At 44.1% G+C, this 18,383-nt stretch overlaps 1 protein-coding gene across 3 annotated transcripts; it reads right to left on the bottom strand.

The window, feature by feature from the left end:
* Positions 1-3,474: 3,474 nt before the first annotated feature.
* hyi (hydroxypyruvate isomerase) lies at positions 3,475-15,468 on the bottom strand. 3 transcript variants are annotated; one of them, XM_080882041.1, is made up of 8 exons: positions 15,186-15,468; positions 12,860-12,971; positions 7,327-7,441; positions 5,821-5,899; positions 4,919-4,968; positions 4,783-4,870; positions 3,756-3,890; positions 3,475-3,674 (listed from the first exon to the last, which is right to left on the bottom strand). In XM_080882041.1, the coding sequence occupies exons 1-8, from the start codon at positions 15,382-15,384 to the stop codon at positions 3,616-3,618; spliced, it is 837 nt and encodes a 278-aa protein (XP_080738167.1). In that variant the 5' UTR covers positions 15,385-15,468; the 3' UTR covers positions 3,475-3,615. The 3 variants fall into 3 exon arrangements, with proteins under 3 accessions (XP_080738167.1, XP_080738168.1, XP_080738169.1); XM_080882042.1 differs by having other exon boundaries at positions 4,783-4,852; XM_080882043.1 differs by having other exon boundaries at positions 4,783-4,852; positions 4,949-4,968.
* Positions 15,469-18,383: the final 2,915 nt, after the last annotated feature.

Here is an 18,383-nt window from a genome sequence, read left to right as displayed (position 1 = left end):
TGGTGTGTACTCTCACACAGTGTGGCTGGTAGTCATACCTCAGCCTGGCACAGGACTGTTACATCACAACAGGAAGGCTCCGTGTCCAGTGTGGCTCCTGTAGGAGTCGCACCCGTTCTGGGAGGGAACCAAACAGGTCTGAGCTTCACCAACTGAAGAGGACTGAATGTTAAACACTGGATTATTCATCATGCAAAATGTGAACTGTAAGCAGACAGCCCTGTAAAATAAAACCTGCACTACCTGTGTCGTGTATATTGTGTATATACAGAACACTTTATACAGTATGTAAAGTTAAATAAACAAGTTACAGAGTAAGAGTGTGCTGAACTGTTCTTCACTGTGCAGCTTCGTGTCGTGACAGAAGCTCCGGACAAAACTTTAGTGCCGGACTGTCCAACGCCAGGCCTCGAGGGCCGGAGTCCCGCAGGTCTCAGATGATCCAACACAGCTGATTCAAACGGCTGGATGACCTCCTCAACATGCCAATGAACTCATGTGATTCACGTGTGCTGACCCAGGGTGAGATCTAAAACCTGCAGGACACCGGCCCTCGAGGCCTGGAGTCGGACGCCCCTGTTTTAGCATCTTCAATCCTGCAGACGCCAGAATCATCGGCATAAAGCACAAAACGTTTGTTATTACAGTGTGTCAGAGCATTTATTATAGTTCGGGTGTTCAGTCAGTGGGAATAATTTTAAAAAGGCGCAGCTAGTTGGGAACACTGCAAGTAAAAGATTTAATGAAGGCGTTAATACCAAAGTCAGCATGAGTCAGTCAGGCGTGACAACAATTCAAATTCTGGCTCATGTCTATAAAACGTACTGATTTGTGGTCTCACTGAATGAATCCAGAGTGGTTTTGACACTCATGCCATCCATGTCACATTTTCATGTCTGTGTTATTTTTAAATGTGTTCACTAAGGGTGTGTATCAGAGGTCATTGGGTTAAAATGCAACAGCTGGGATGAAATAGAAAAAGCTTCTTTCAGGTTTCACACGCGCATCTCTGCAACCTTTAGAACAGGATCAAACAGTTTTGTTTAGAGACTGCAATGAAGGGGAAAAAACGCAGATTTAAAAAATAATTTCTCTCGGACGTGACTCTGCAGTACATATTTGATCTCCTCCAGTGCGTCAAATTGATGATCCTCTGACTTCATTTCCATTTTTAAGATGAAGTCACGCTGAGGAAAGTCTGCTTGCACCCACCTCATTTATCAAAGCCTGTGTCAGTGCAAAAGCTGAGTATTTACCCTAGGATGTCTCCGTATTAGTCCACGTGCACAGTTTCACCCTGGGAATGACCTCGGTCACAGTCCCATTAATGTCACACACAATTATGAGCACAGTCCTGGTCTCAGTGCTCACCGTCCAGCATCCAACCAAAAAATAACCAGTCCACTGAAAACCGTGGAAGAGTTTTAAAGAGGATGCTTGCTCTCTGCACAATGAGCAGCATGTTCTGGCCAACAGTTTACACCAGCTGCCCATCCTGATGCAACAGTTCCAGTATGCAAATGTCCTGTTTATAAGGGGAAACCTGCAGTCAGCTGGGGCTGCAGAAGCCACCTGGATGAGTGAGAAACGTTTCTCCCACTGAAAACGCCACATCCAGATAAACAGAATAACTTTATGGGAACCGCCTCGGATAAGATGCAGAACATCTTCAAGAACCTTCAACCAAGCTCTCAAATCTACTCGTGCAGCAGAACAACAGGAAAAAAAGTCTCCAGAAAATCCTCAAAGATGAAAAAAAGAAACAAGCTCGTGGATTGTGTCACGTCCGTGTCACTCACACCTGAGGTAGCTGCCTCTTACAGATTCAGCTCATGTACACAGCTGAGTGACTGCTCACTGCAACGATCAACTCTTCCTTCGTTTTGATGCTGAACTGCACAAGCAGCCAGTCAAAGCATCACCTGACTGCTCGACACGTGAAAAACATTTTCTCAACTTTGAGTGCAAAAGCAAAGCAGCAGGTTCACCGTTCAGTCGACAGGACGCCATCGCCATAAATACGTCGCGTAAGTTACGACGCGAAGAGGCTGAAATGCGTCCATGTGGAGGCATATCGATTATTAACATAACGTGTTAATAATCAATACATATCTGAAATGTGAGATGGACGGTTAAACCATTCATTTACCTGAGTGTTCATCAGTATGTGCACCAGTCCAGTGGCTCCGTGTGTGGAAATATTTCTTAAGTGTACAAAAGCTGCTGTGGACGCAATCATCTCAGTGTAAAGTCTACAGGCCACGAGGGTCAGGACGATGAACACTAATGAGCTGCGCGCTGAAGCAAACCAGAAGACAGAATGGAAAATGATTTGGTGTCGTTTGTAATTAGGACTCCGAGCTGAAAGAAACCACGAAACATGAAACCCGTGGAGTCAGATCCACATTCTGCATCTCGGAGATGATCGACCACCGCGGACTCACCAGCCTCAAGCCACAGGAATGATTGTATGTTTCTATATTACAGCGTGGAGTGTATCAGCAAACCTCAGAGACTGAGCGTCTGTTCATACATTAAACCTCACAGCAGGACAAACAGTTGCCTTCTTTTATTCTTACGATCTCCTCAATGTAAACAAGTTCGCCCAAATAAACTGAAGGTAGCCAGGACAATAAACCTGATCAGACACTTCAAATGACTCACACAGCTGAACATTTTACAGGAGCTAACAATAGCAAAGTGGCTAGAGCCAAAGCCTCGGTATGAGCAACGCATCACAGCATAAACGCTCTGGTTCTGTTACATTAAGCAATAAACTTAATGAAAGTACCAGAAATTTGTTTTAATATATAAATCTGTCCCAACTCTGAGTTTGTCAAATTCATCAGCTAAATGTTCAGGAAATCGTTTACACTTCATTACTTGGACTTCTTCTAGTAGCAAAGCACTTAATCAGCTGTAAATATGAGAGGACCTTAATGCAGTTTGGGGCAAACTGGAAAGTTTATTCATTTCTGAAAATACTATTTTACATCGAAGTTTATTTTTCTAATATCTCGGCTACACGTCTCGGAAAGAAAACCCACTTCAGCACTTTAACTTTTCAGCCCTGAAGGTCATTTTCTCAGACGCCAAAACTTCAAATATAACATTCATTAGTTCATTATTAAATGTCATTATGTTGCAGTTATTTGTTTTAAATGTCGTACCAGGAGTCAAAATATTTCATTCAAAAACGAATTCTTAATCATTTGCTCCATCAGGCTGCTACTCTAAGATTTTTTTCTTAAGAAACACCTTTGATGTCGAGCTTGCCTCTCACAGTCAGTATTTTCTACTTCTGAGCCTTCGGCAGCTCTGCCTGCTCCGTCCTACGTTCCTTCCACCTGATGCTACGAAGAAACTTATGGAAAAAATGATTTGAACTTTTAAAGAACATCATTGCCATCCTGAATCACTGCTGTGAATGAACTGAGTGCACCGATGAAGAAAGAAGCACAAACCCAGCAACGATGAGGAGGAAGTCGTGTATTCACTTCTTTCTACAGTGTGGAAACAGATTCAGAGAGGAGGACACAGGAGTCTGTGCAAAGTCCGCGTGCTGCAGGTGGAGGTCCGTCGGGCTCTGGCAGCTTTATGCTCCGTCACCTCCTCTCAGCACTTTCTGTGAGCCCAGTACTCTTTGATCCAGCCGAGACCTTCGTCTGTGGAGCCTGCAGTGCAAAGAGAGAGTTAATTACGGCTGTTTTCTAAGTCTTTTTCATAATCATTCCTTAAATCACACGAACACTCACCTTGCGGCTTGTACTCACACCCGATATAACCCTGGTAGCCGATGTTTTCCAGTGTGTCGAACAGGTAGCTGTAACTGAGCTCTCCGGCGCTGTCGGGCTCATTTCTGCTGGGAACCTGAGCAATCTGGACGTGACCTGAGAAACGTGGCAACCTATCATCTTGTGATGTGTTCACACGAAACATAAAACCAGGTTTTATGTGTGAAACTGCCCAAATTTGTGTTGGGCAACATAAAGAGCAGAAGTCAGCGCCTGACCAGATACCTACTGTGGATAGGATTACCTCCAGTAACACGGAGGACCTGGGAGTGCTTTTGTCCTTCAATACAGACACGAAAGAAACACGTAGGACTCTTTCATCTGTGCAATGATGTGTCAGAGTGATGCTGAAAATCAGCCCGTGCATTTGTTACTTCTACACTTCAGTCGCGCTGCACACAGAACTAAACTAGACAGAAAGACTTCTGCCCGGTGCAGACAGAGGTCAGTGTCCATATCAAGATTATGAGGTCTGCAAGGTGATTTTAATTAACATCCTTAATGCCACTTGTGTGATAAGACACAGATACCTTTAGTCTGCCTCTGAGAAAGAAAAAAGCATGCTGCTCGATAACAAGGTTCAAGTTTTAAAATGTCATTTACGGCAGCCTACAGTCAGTATCTGATGCTGATGAAGCAAACGACCTGATGGACCTCGTTTCCTCTGTAGCTGCTGTTTAAAGGCAAAGCACATCCACAGCAGATTCATATCATTAGCAGGGTAAGTCAGTTCCCTCTGCACATCCAGTTTTTGTGCATTATGGCCATTTCCTGGCTCTAACTCAAGCCACCACGCCGTCACCCCCACGAGTTCGAGCACTTTCAGAATAGAAGAAACAGGAAGTGTGAGTGACGGCAGAAATTAATAAAGAAGAGAAGGAAAGACGGGCAGCCTCTGCAGATATTAACCCAGAAGGATTCGATTTGAGGTCTTGACTGCTATAACTGATTTGAGTTTTTAATACCAGATGAACATTTGCATACTCACCAATGACAGGAATATACTTTTGAATGTTTTGTGTGAGGTTTCCATCCATTATTTGCCAGTGAAAGATGTCCTGAAACAGTGTAGACGGCTGTTACGTTATTTGTCTCCACTTTAGACACATTTTGAAAGAACCCACCATCTGCAGTTTCATATTTGGCTTTCCAACCTTCTCCAGGATTGCAGATGCTGCAGACAGAAAAAAGAAGCATTTACATGTGCTGGAAATGAGACGACATACTGAACGTCATCATTACAACATCGCGCCGTTCATGGTTCAGGGTCACTGATGAATAAACATACCAGCTCACATTTAGGTTGGGATTTTCCCGCTTTAGCTGTTGACTAATTTTAATGACACAGTCTGAAGGCCTTCACACACCAGATGCATAAAAACTGTGCAGTTTTTGGACCGATTGTTAATGCAGCAGCTGTAATTTCACTTTTTAACCAAGCTCGATTTTTCGGCTCGGAATAAACCGATCTGACCAATCAGACCACTGCATTTGGTTGGTCCAGCTCAGCGATGATGGAAGATTTCATTGCTGCTGTTGGAAACAGGCTTTTGCATCATTACGTTCACAAGTTAATTTGGAAAAAACAAACTGATGAAAGTCTTTAAAACTTTACCAAAGTCTACAGGTTGCACGTGCAACCACTGCCATTATTCATTTTGATGTCTGAGACTTTTATGACTCTTTGGAGAACAAAAGTAGTGAAACTGGTAACTAAGGTAACAGGAAAAGACGTAGGCAGACACAGCAAAGCAGCAGGAGCAAAATAGTGTTAGCATGTCTGCATGAAGGACATATAATACACTCGCATCTAACATGATAACCAGAGGGTCAAAGGTCACGAGTATGACACCTGGACTGAGCCCTGATATTATCATCATTCTAGTCAACCAGTCAACTCTTACTTGAAGCTCCAGCTGAACTCATAGTTTGGTCAGGTCAGCGGTTTTTGATCATTCATATGCAAAAGTAAACATAACGTGTTTCTTGGTGTCAGTTCAAGGGTGTTTAGAGTGGGCGGGCTTACCCTGATGAGGAGAGTCCAGAAAATACCCGGGGTCTGTAATCCTGGTGTTGATCGGTTCAATCAGTCCAGTGATTCCTTCCTGAGAGCGATAGCATGATTGGTGTAACTTGAATCATATTTTTCATTCATTATACACATTTTAGTACCTAACAGGGACTCAAACCAGCAACCTTCAGGTTACTAGTTGCCAGTTTCAAACTCTGGGCGTCTCATATTGTGCTGCCCAAGCTAACATCCCAGACCTGGCTCACCACAACGTACTACAAGTGTCCAAAGTAGTGACTGTTGACAAAAATAGTTACCGAGAAATCCAAACGTTTGGGGAAAAGCCTGCACACTGTCCACAGAAGAGTCGAGAATATCGCCCCCGAGCACAGACCCTGCTGTCCTGTCAGAGGCGCTTCTATCTTTGCTTTTACTCTGCTCAGTAAGTGCAGAGTGGAAAAGGTTTCAACAAAAATTCAACAAAAACACATCATTTTGAGTCATTTTACACAAAACTATAGCAGCCGCCCCCCCAAAGGAACAAATACAATCACAGCTGTTGGCTTTTACGCTGATTTTACCAGATAATGCTGCAACTACTAGAATCAGGATTTCAGCAGAGAAACAGCAAGAATAAAACTGGAGTTTTAGTGTGTGCCAGCTTTGGTCTCTATTAAATTACAGTATACGAGCACATATACAGCCTCACATCATGGCCTTACTTTCAGCAAACAGTTGGTAAAAGCCAATGTGTCCCAGTGCCAGCCCTAGAATGGATTCAATTATGTTTTATTGTAGGTCTATTTTGCAATGACTTCTAGAAGCTCCACACGAGTGCAACTGTATGTATTAAAGGGATAAATTGAGCATGAAATATTTGAAATATCAAGATATAAACTGTCTATTGTGGTATAGCCTAAAATCATTGTCCACAGGCCATTACACCCAGCTCCATCTCTGTTCATATCTGGCAACAGTGCAGCTAGAAACGATACAGAAGTGCTTCAAACGCTGTCGCAGGTCAGTGTCGGGGCTCGTCCACGTGGATGCACATGCGGTTTTCAGAGTATTTCGCTGAAAAGCAGCCGTGTCAGACACAGTGGAGGGCTGGGAAGCGGTGACAGGGACGCCAGCTGAGGTGGAAAGTCACTGACTGATGTCGCAGTGGGCGTGGCTCTCAAGCAGAAGTTTGTGGAGAAGCAAACGGCTACAGAGCACTGAGTGACTCTCACGTTAGCTCATCTCTGTGCGACAGCTTCAACCACTGGAACAGATCCAGTTGTTAGCGTGGAGATCCTCTTTCTCAGCCACGACACCAAACCGCCTCCACGTAGGCTCAACCCACTCAATTAAACATATATTTACCTTTGCTGTGCTCATCACGTGCACTCTGAAACTCTGCCTTTACTCGAGTGCAGGGATTAAATCCTTTTTCATGCCCAAAGGGGAATGCATTCATGAAAGATTTATGACTGCACTGCCGTGACAGTAGTGGTATGTTGGACAGAGAAGGTCACTTACCTTTGAAAGGATATCAGCGGCATATTTCAGGTTCTGCACAAAGACCGCCTCCATTTCCTTAGCAACCGTCGCTCTGTCAGAGTCCACGGGAACTCTCCCAGCCATCAGGTGAATCCTGGAAAGGAAATGTAGAAAAGATGGCACACAGGAACATCTATTACTCTATTCTAGCTTTTAAAACACATTTATAAAGACTGCTTTTGTGCCAGACTTATTAACTCATTCACTGCCAGCCATTGGCAGTGAATGAGTTAAACCCATTGACTCATTCACTGCCATTGACGGCTATAGACGTCAATGGCAGTGAATGAGTTAAGGGAGCTGAGCTTGTCCCAAATTGGTCTGAATCGACCTTTTTCGCAGCAGACACGTTGTCTGGTTAAAGCAGGTGTCATTAACAATGCCTGCGTTCTGCTGAAATGTGACAATGAGTCTGCACGAGCAACACCAGCAGCTAAATGGATTTGTATTTTTCACACACTGTGCCAAATCAACATGGCTTTGTTCAACTCTGTACCTGCAGGGCAGCTTTACACACCTGAGAACAAAAGTGACACACAAAGATCTCCAAAAGGTGCGTTTGTTTGGTTTATCAACCATCTAATCAAACTGGCTCAAATTATGAGATAACTCGGCGGCAATTACAAGAATTAAGAGACAAACAAGCTTTTCAAATTTACGTTGCCAGCTGCTCGGAAACAAAACAGAAAAATGAGCCGACAGATGTTGAAAAGAGACGTTTCCAGCACGTTCCAGGGAACAGCCGGGCGCTCGGACACAAGGGGCTGTTTTATGACTCGCATTTGGCAACATGTCTCCTTGTTTGCAACTGTGGTCAGTCTAACACGCAATGATGTCCAGTGAGGATCTGGAACCATAACGCCATGTCACAGGTCAGCCAGCATCCTCTACATGAACAAAGCAGTGGGGATGATGTACGCTTTAAGTCCAGATCAACACACAATGTCTTCACTTAACCTTTAGTGGAAACGCGACGCTCCCGTAACTGGATAAGACAAAAAGGAAACGCACACTGGTGGAGCCACAGTCATTCATCCAGCTGCTCGTTTATTTAACACACGCTGTCATTGCAAACGCGTAAAACACTAAAACTGGTAAAAACAAAACTTTGGAAACTGAACAGAGCACTGCAACATGAAGTAGAAATTTCTGCTTTACATCTACGGAGCATCAGCGAACCTCGGCGGACCTCTCTAAAATCTCGCACCATTAGACAGCACCATTAAGAGGCTTAGCCCGCCCCAGAGCGGTCATCAAGAACCTTACGCTGAAATTTCCTGTAAATTACTCCGATTGTATCAGGGGACAACGCCAACGGGCGGAGTTATTGATTGCTGTGACGTCACGCCTATTTACATGAACTGAATTGACTTTTCCTGGTGGTACTTTGGTCCCGACCACAGTGGACTCTGGTGTCTGCTGCACACAGCTGCTTCTGTTCGCTAAATCTCTGCAGCCTCTGAAGACAGCATATGTTGGCAAATCTGTAGCCTCAGATGCCAGAAGTGTGATTAACTTCATTATAACACATCCAAAAGATATCAGGCAGTTAATGCATTTTATGAAAAAGTCACAAAAACCAGCAAAGCTGTGACTGAAAGCTTCCAGTAACTTCAAATCTTCAATGCAAATTTTGAAGGTGAACCAGAAAATCAACAGGAAGTTACAAACCAACTGCTTTGACTGTGTCCAGAACATCTGTGCACGGTGCTGAAGAGATATCAAATGAAATTAAGTTCAACTATTGCTGAGCTTTACTTTCATTAAGTACCAGCTGGTGTGTCGTGACTTAATCAGACGATAACATAACGGAGCGACAAATGACAACAACTCTCGAGGAAATGAGGGCTTTGCAATAAAATGCAAAAACAATTCAACACATCCACCAGTAAATCACCTGCTGGCTGAACCTGCCAAAGCAACCGCAGCATGTACCAGTAATGCTGCGGTTGTGTCACTGCCAGCACAATGAAAATGACCTTTGATTTTCTTATACTTTGTATAACATTTGGCAGAATGAGTGGACACCATGTGGAGAAAGCAGTCTTTGTGTTTTAAAGTAAATGTGTTTCGGCTGCTGAGAGCACAATGTTTTACTTAGTGAAGGAGCACTTACATTTACAGAGTGGTATTACTAGGCCATAAACGTTGCCTGGTGTTCAGCAGACAGTGTTTGGGCTCTTGCTGGCAGCCATGCCTCTTACTAAAGTGCCTTTCTTCTAGCTGCTCTACTATCATGGCCCGAGAAACGTCTGAGCCTGGTTGACTTGCAACTGTAAGTAAGTTAATTTTATTTATGCCGCACTTTTCAAGAACAAAACACACAAAGTGCTTCACAATGTGTTATAAAGAAAGCGCACAGATACAACAATTTAAACCATGTAAATGGATCCAGCTAAATAAAGGCAAGCTTGTACACAAAGCTGAAGTCCACCGGGAGCGAGTTCAGCAATTTGTGTAAAACAGTCTGCTTTGGTGCTGAGCCTGGACTCACTGCTGGAACAACCAGCATCACTCAGTACAGCTCACTGAGAGAGACAGCTGACCCCAGAGAGCAGGGGGGGTGATAGTGTCCCATTTTTATATTTACAATATTTAAAAATACTGTTGAAAAAAGCTACGAACAGCTGGGAACAGCAGCATTATTGGTGCAAACTAAAACTGAAATTCAAACCTTGGTTTTGATGACTGTCAGTGATGACAGACGACCTGTTAGTGTGAATTTAATGTCACAAGCTGCCAGCAGAAGCATCATAGTATAACAGCAGTGACACAGTAACAGATGCAGTTGGACTGCAAACATTCAGCGAGTAATTTGAATAATTCCATCGTAAAAAATTCTCGACACAAATTCTTTGCTTCGTTTAACACACGGCTCTGGAAATGTGAGCCACTGAGAACAGAACTGCAATACAGGTAATACAACTTAGGAGCAGCAAGTAAACAAAAGGTTAAGTTAATTAAGTTTATTAAGCCCGCCAATACTGACAACACCACAGCAGCAGAGATGATGATGGTCTAACATGGAGCCAGAGTTTACACACTGCGAAGAACAAACCTCTGAGTCCAAAGACGAGGAGTATGTGGTCAATGTCCCCGCAATTAGCTGAGCTGACGACATGGAATATGTTGACGGGTTAACCAGAGATGAGCCGGAACCACGCAGGTGGCCAGCGCCCCCCAGGGAGACGAGGACGTGCTGGACGTGTGGTTTGTTGAGGGATGAGCAGGAGAGCCTATCGCAGTGCGCCGCTACTGCGTCGGCCGGCCACAACGACGTGTCTCTTTTTCCCGTGCACGGACCCTCTCCTCTGCCAGCTCAGGACACGTTGTAATTCTTATCCTCCCACCGGAGCCCATGACGGCCAAAAACTGGCGTCCCATGTTCCCGACTTGGTCTCTGAGCTGACCGCATCATGCAGCAAAATACTGTCACCTGTGTCACTGTGGACCTGGATGGTGCTGAGGAGGCTGGCTTAGCTGGAGCTGTCCCTGGCTGCTTATCTGCCCCCGTCTCACAACCACGGTGACGGTTGCCCCACAACTCTGCCGTTCACGCACTGCAGCTTCAGCACGCGCAGCTGGACAAGATTTATCGGGCTCAGGCACTGCCGCTTCGTCACAGTGCTCCAGACGTACCAGGCGATGTCCCTGGTGGTGCTCGGGCTGCTGGTTCCTGCAGACAGCCCGCTGGCACTTCTCCTTAACAAGGTCATAATCGCCACTGATTAGATCCTTCGTGCGCCCCGCTATGCAGTAGTGGTATGGAGTGCTGCACCCTATGCAGCACTGCCTTGGCAGAGGGATGGTGTTGATGGGAGTGGCACAGAGGTACCTGTGGCTGACGCTCTTTGATTTCCCAGACAGGGACAAGGCTGTGTATTTGACGAACCAGTGTCTGCTGCTGGGCTATTCGGACCATCACTGGAAGCAATGCAGGCTGGATTTGATCTGAGGAAGAAGCAGCTCTAGCTCTCACAGGCCTGCCACTCCTCTGCCGACCTGCGAGAGAGCGGCGCCCACGGCTGCTGCGGGTGACCTTGCAGCGAGCGCACAGCCTCCGTATCGACTTCCACACCAGCAAACCCTCGGTCCCAACAAGCCTCAGCCCTCCTATCTCTGGGACCGAGTGGAGAATGGGTCCAGCGGCAGGGAAATGCTGCTTTTCCCTCTCTGTTGCTGTCCAAGAGGCACCACTTAAGTTGTGTTTAGGTTGTCGGCCCCAGACAACACTGCACTTTTCTACCACCGTCTACGAAGCACAAACCCCCTGCACACGAAATTTCTCAGGTTGTAACTCCAAGTTTGGGTATATTGAATTTTCAGGTGACCAAATCAAGTGTTCCTGCTGTGTTTCATTGCTGTGCCCCACCAAGGTGTCTCCAACAAACTGTATTAATGTACACGGTCCTGTGTTACAATCAATGAAAAATGCTTATTCAAATGCTCAGCCTGCAAGCGAGTGAGCCAGGCCAGGCAGGTGATGCATTTCCCCATGAACACACTGGCAGCGTTAGCACCCCTCAGAGAGATGGGTGTTTGCATCTTATCTGGACCACTGGGCTCTCGTAACTTGCTAAACAGAGGAGGTGACGACATAGCTTTTGCTGGAGGATGCTGACGGTAACCACAGCTTGCATGTTAGCTCTCTGTCCCTGGAGGGAGCCCTGGCTGCTGCACCAGGGCTCTCCGACTGGCAGTGTTGTTTCACAACGTGGTATCCACCACTGCTTCTCTGATGGGGTGGGGAGCTCTGTGTGATGGCGCATCAGTGAGAGGGATCTGGACCACAGCACAGGCTGCACATCGATCACTTACTAGCAGTGTTCTCAGCTCTCAAGCATTTTCGTCTGATTCTGAGGAGCCAGAATATCCAAGTCAGGATGGTCTCTTATATAAACAGGCAGGGAGGGGTATCTCCAGTTCTAGAGAGAGCACATCGGCCCCGCATGTCCTCAGTTCATCATGATGACAGGTTCAATTTGACAGCTAAGGGTCTGCCCCCAAGCATGGTAGCAGCAATCAGGAGCCTCATATGCTTACAAATGGGCAGCCTTTGAGGAATGGTGCCAGGACCATCCCAGTTATCCATTTCGACATTCCTGCAGGAGCTGCTGGATAAAAGCATTTTTTTTTCTACAATTGAGGCTTATTAAGCAGCAGACAGGGTGAGAGCAAGTGCACCTCCCCTTGCTATGCGTTTCTTTGAAAGGGCTTCACGGGCTGAGACCCGTGGTTAGGGTCCGCGTCCCTGTATGGGACGTCTCTTTAGTGTTGGAGGCCCTCTGTGTATGCGAGTATGTGGATATGAAATGTCTTTCATATAAGACTGCATTACTTCTTGGTTTCCCTTTTGTAATTATTCTGATTACTTGAAGAATCAATGCAGCCCTATTACACAGCACAAGACAAATGCAAGCGTTCGTATGACTACACGCTTGTTAATAATATATGCAATTTCTTTGTTTCTCAGGTTGGAGGTTAGGGGATAAAAAAATGGATTTCAATTTACCTCTTACAGTCCAAAGCTCTGGCATACTTCACACTTAGATCCAGTCCCTCTCTGAACTCTGCTTCTCTTCCAGGAACTGCTCCAAGACCGAGATCACCTGCCTTTATATCTCCTGCAACACACACACACACACACACACACACACACACACACACACACACACACACACACACACACACACACACCACTCTTAAGCTTAATTTCTGTGTGTTGAATGCCTGCTGTAGTGGGTGACATCATTGTTAGTGTTTATGATGCGTCTTCATTGCTCTGCCTCCGTAAGTGAAACTGATGATCTTGTTGCTCTGGGTGATTAATAATCTTGAACGACAGTTACTTTTAATAAAACCCTGAGGAAGAAATGAGGACTTCAAAACCAAAACTATTCACAAACTGTCAGAGCCGTGAAAATAGGGAAAACTGTTTGTCTATGCTGGCAGATTCCTACCCAACATATCCTTGTTCTAATCAATATACTGTGTTTACACTAGAGATGGACCGATCCGATATTACGTGTCGGTCCGATACTGACCTAAATTACTGGATCGGATATCGGAGAGAAATAAAAAATGTAATCCGATCCATTAAATATCACAAGAGCACCTCACAAAACTTGCCACATGGCATAACTCTGCTCATAACCGTAGCACGTCGGAGCAGTGTGGTCACGTGATAGAGCGGCTGTGGTGCGAGACCTGTCGGCGGTCTGGTTGAGTCTCGCTACCAAACCAGCATTTCATCTCCGAGGAAGTGATCCCAGAGAAGTAAAGCAAGTGTGTAAGTTCATCTCTGAGTGTTTGTAAAGCATTCCAGCGTTAAGCTTAACAACCGATATATGGAGCGACTGCCTCCCCCTCCCTCTCCTGCTGCTACTTCAATCATGAAACTGATCAATGATCAGCTGATCGGCTTTTCTCTCGTTTGTTTTTGGCCCACTTTGCTTTTCAAGAGACAGCAAAGGGCAGCTCAGAATTGAAATGCACACATGTTCATATCTCAGATTTGCTCTTTTGACCAAATTGGGACTATGCATAAAAAAACAAGTTAATGCAATTGCATCCATCCATTATGTTCCCCTCATTCAAATTTGGACACCTCTGGCAGCAGGGTATTCCATACATCCTTCTCCCCAGTCACATTTTCCCTCCGGGGGGGGGGGGGGGATTCCCAGACCTCCAAAGGGAGGTGCCTGGGAGACATCTTAACCAGTGCCCAAGTCACCTCAACTAGCTCCTTACAACATGCAGGAGAGTCAGCACCTCGGAGTCAGAGTCTGAGTCCTACAAGTCTGAGGCCACAAAAACAGTGGAAGTCTCCCACTGTGTTGGAGAAGAGACGCTGCCTCAAGCAAGAGAGTTCAAGCATTTTGAAATCTTATTGGACCAGCAGATTGGTGCAACATCAGCAGTATTGCAGGTATTGTATTGAATTGTCAAGGTGACGAGAGCACCAAGTTGAAAGACTGAGACAGTCCATCTACGTCCCAACTCTCATTGAATTTGGGTAATGACCAAAAGGTCGCAAACTCATGCAGTTGAAATGACAGTATGGTGGCTGGGTTCATTCTTAGAGAAAGGGTGAGAGCTCAGATGACTGGAGGCATAGTGTGGAGTAGAGCCGCTGCTCCAGCATATCGAAAGAAGACAATAAATGCAATACTTTTGTTAACCCCTTGAATTATAGCTTAAAGTCTACACTTCAATCAGATTTTATTTATTTATTTTAAATGATCAGTTTCTCCCTTTATTAACCACCTCTCAGTCAGCTGAGAGGAAACATTAACACGTTTCGCCAGAGAGCCACAACTATAAGGCCACCCTGCCTCCCCCTCAATGACATGTGGGACAGGCTCCAGCCCAACTGTGACCCTGAACTGGATAAGCAGATGATGCATGGATGCGGTAAGACTAGGGGTGGAACAATCCTCAAACAGACTGAAACTGTGACACAAACACAATGCAGCGCTATCGTCCTGTACTCACCCTGTACTGAAACTGCATTAGTTACATTAGAATAGCTCAAATGTAGTATTTTTGGCTTTGTAAAACATGCCAGTAGTAGTGGAGCAGTAGCACTACCTGACACAGGCCTGACTGGCTTTGTATTGGATTTAATTTGTATTTTTAATTTTCAAATTGGCTTATTTAAGAATATTTGTCATTAAAAGAAAAACAATTAATATATATCGTTTTAAGAAGGTCGTGGGTTTTTTCTTTTATTGTTGTGCACTCCCACCCGGGAGGAAGTTGCTCTCCACGCCATTCTTCAGCATTGGTAGTTAACATGAACAGCTGCGTGTAACGGTGCGACCCCCTCTAGTGTCTACCTGGCGGGGTGTTGATAAGGACGACCTCCACCCCTGTGGCCTTTCTGACTCTCTGAAGCTCCTGTAGATCCGAATCGTACAGCCACGCTGCCTCCACAGCCTGAAATCCAGCCGCGGCTGCTGCTAATATTCTCTGGCTGAAGTCCGGAAGCTCTGTGAACAGCCACGAAATATTCGCACAAAACTTCAGTGGAGCCATTCTGTTAAACTTCCGAGGCCAACGACCGAGTTCAGCCGTCCAGCTGAACTTTCTACGTGCTAACAGACAGGGAGGAGCTACGCTAAGCTAGCTACATTTCCGTCGGTCTGGACCGGAAATGGAAAGCAAACCTTTCAAAATAAAATAAATATTATTTGAATTTTTATGTATATAGAACACAGTTCCTTGAAAATGTTCTGACGTAAAGCTAAAATATAATTAAAACAAATCACCATTGATATTCAATTGTTTTACACCACATAAAACCATTCGGGGCCGAACAAAATTCATGAAATAATTAGAGCCCTTTATTGTGAAAAATAAACCGGAAACGTTAATCTTAGAACGTCAGAGGAGACCGGTGTTATCGTCACGTGATTGGCAGCGTGCGTCCTTGCTTGTTTTTCTAAATCCAGTACGATTATAATTTTATTTAATCTTATTTTATTTTACTTTGTTCATTTTATTCTACTTTATTTTACTGTAAAATTATACCTTAAAGTATAAATAATACAAAAATAATAATAAAAATGTAATATAAAAAACTAAAGAAAAAGTACAGCAAAGAATGACTTTTAAATAAGATTGTAAGTATGCGGATAAATGTAATCTCAGGTAGGAAAATGCTGTTTTCCCAAAGTTTTAAGTGTTTTAAAATACACTGTCTCCAAAACAATAATGAGTTAAAAACAGTGTTAATGTAATATGTTCAACTCCAGCATCTCAATGTTTATGTTTTCCTTGTTGCTTTCTTTTCTTTTCTTTGTTCGTTTTTTGCTTGTTTGTTTGTTCTTTTGTTTTATTTAAAGACAAATCACAAATGCAAAAAAACGTATTTCAGGACAATGTTTTTGAAATAAAACTCTATTACTGAACTGTACATTAATTTACTTACCACACACTTACAAAAAAACTGATATCATACATTATTGCTCTGGTTCATTTGATTCTTTATTGTTTGACTTATTTCAGTCTTTTTTCTTTCCATTTAGCAGTTTTGGTTCGTTATAAAACATCTGTCATGTTTATCATTGGAAACCTTCAGATTGTGAGGTTTGGCAGCTCAGTTTATCCCCAGTTTGTGCTCTTACATGGGCTTCTAGCTAACAACAGCTATTCACATCATCCATATGTGACATTTTTCCATTGTGAAAAGGCTCTTTTAGTAAGTTCTCAGCTTACATCTGTGTTTCCCATCCTGGATTCCAGCAGGCTGCTAGCTGTGGTTTGATTCTGAAGCAGAGGTGGACCTTGGGGTTACAAATATAGTTTTTGTTGTGCTCTGAGCTGAATGTTTTTTTCTCAATCCAGATATGATATCCAGCAACAATATCAACCTTCTGGGTTTTCCAAACCCTGCAGATCTGTATCTTTTAGAGGAATTGGTGCTTATCTGTGGCCTGTCACCTACTGATAGGCACAAACCAGGGTTATCTTAACTTGAATTCACAGTAGCTTACTTTCTCATTAAAAACATATTAATAGACTGTAAAGGCTCAGAAACAATCATGGTCTGCTATCTCAGTTGTAAATAACTGGATACAGATATTAACCTTATGTATAGTGTTTTGACTAGAACTGGTCCTTTAAGTTGAACATAATATTAGTGTCTTCTTTCACCTGTGCGGTCCTGTCACCGCTTTGAAACATCGTGTGATGTTGCCCTGGCAATGAGTCTTTACAGCACCATGGAGGAATTTTGTCTAACTCATCTTTGCTTAACTCATTGTTGTAATTGAGCAACACTGGAGTGTTTTCAAGCATGGACTGCATTTCCAAGGCCATGCCCCAGCATCTCAGTCAGATTCAGGTCAGGGCTTTGACTACGTCACTCCACATACAAGTCGCACATACATGTTTCTGCTAAGCCATTCAGAGGTAGACTTGGTGTGTTTCGGATCATCGTCCTGCTGCAGAATCCAAGTGCGCTTCAGCTTGAGGTCACAAACAAACTGCCGGACAGTCAGCAGAATAACATGGTTCAGTTTAGCACAGGAAGTCTTCCAGGTCCTGAGGCAGCAAAACAGCTGCAGACCATCACACCACCGCCATATTTGACTATTGTTATGATATTCCTTTTGTGAAATGTTGTGTTAATTTTACGCCAGATGTAATGAGCCACACACCTTCCAAAAAATTAAACTTTTGTCTTGTCAGTCCTAAAGGTTTTGGGGATCATCCAGATGTTTTTGGCAAATGTGAGATGAGGTCCTTTTTGGTCAGCAGTGATTTTCTCATTGAACTCTGCCATGCAGGCCATTTTTGCCAAGTCTCTTTTTTATTGGTAAATTATAAACTCTGACTGTGACTAAGACATGTAAAGCCTGTGGTTCTTTAATGTTGTTCTGGGTTCTTTTGTGACCATCTGAATTAGTTACCTTCTGGACTAAATTTGGAGTAATTGTGGTCGGCTGGTCACTCCTGGGAAGGTTCACCCCTGTTCAGTGTGGATAATGGCTCTCTCCATGATTAATTGGAGTCTCAAAGCCTTAAAATGGCTTCGTAACCCTTCCCAGGCCGATAGATGTCAGTGACTTTGGTCCTCAGGGGTTTCTTTAGATCGTGGTATGATGTGTTGCTTTCTGAGATCTGTTAGTCTGCTTCACTTTGTCGGACAGGCACCATTCAAGAGATTTCTTGATTCAAAAACTGCGTTTTGTGTTTACTTGAGTTATCTTTGTGTAATATTCAAATTTGTTTGATGATCTGAAATATGTAAGTGTGACAAATGCAAAAAACTAGAAAAGGGAACAAACACTTTTTCACACCACTGTATACCCCTCAGCTCCTAGTAGATGCTCCTATAGTATCAGTCCTGCGTCGCCTCTTTCTTATCCCAACTTAAAAGTGTCCATGCCACCTCCCCGCCTGGCAGGTTGACAACAATACCCCATACCCTTTTGCAGCTGAGAATGACCCTGAGAATGACCCTTATCTCCATGCAGTCAAATGTGATGTGTTATTAGAGGAAAAGCAGAAGTCAGAAACGCTCTTACAAC

The sequence above is a fragment of the Rhamphochromis sp. 'chilingali' genome (assembly GCF_963969265.1).
Source record: "Rhamphochromis sp. 'chilingali' genome assembly, chromosome: 5".
In the NCBI taxonomy this organism is placed as follows: Eukaryota; Metazoa; Chordata; class Actinopteri; order Cichliformes; family Cichlidae; genus Rhamphochromis; species Rhamphochromis sp. 'chilingali'.
This window is presented reverse-complemented; position numbering and strand designations above follow the sequence as displayed.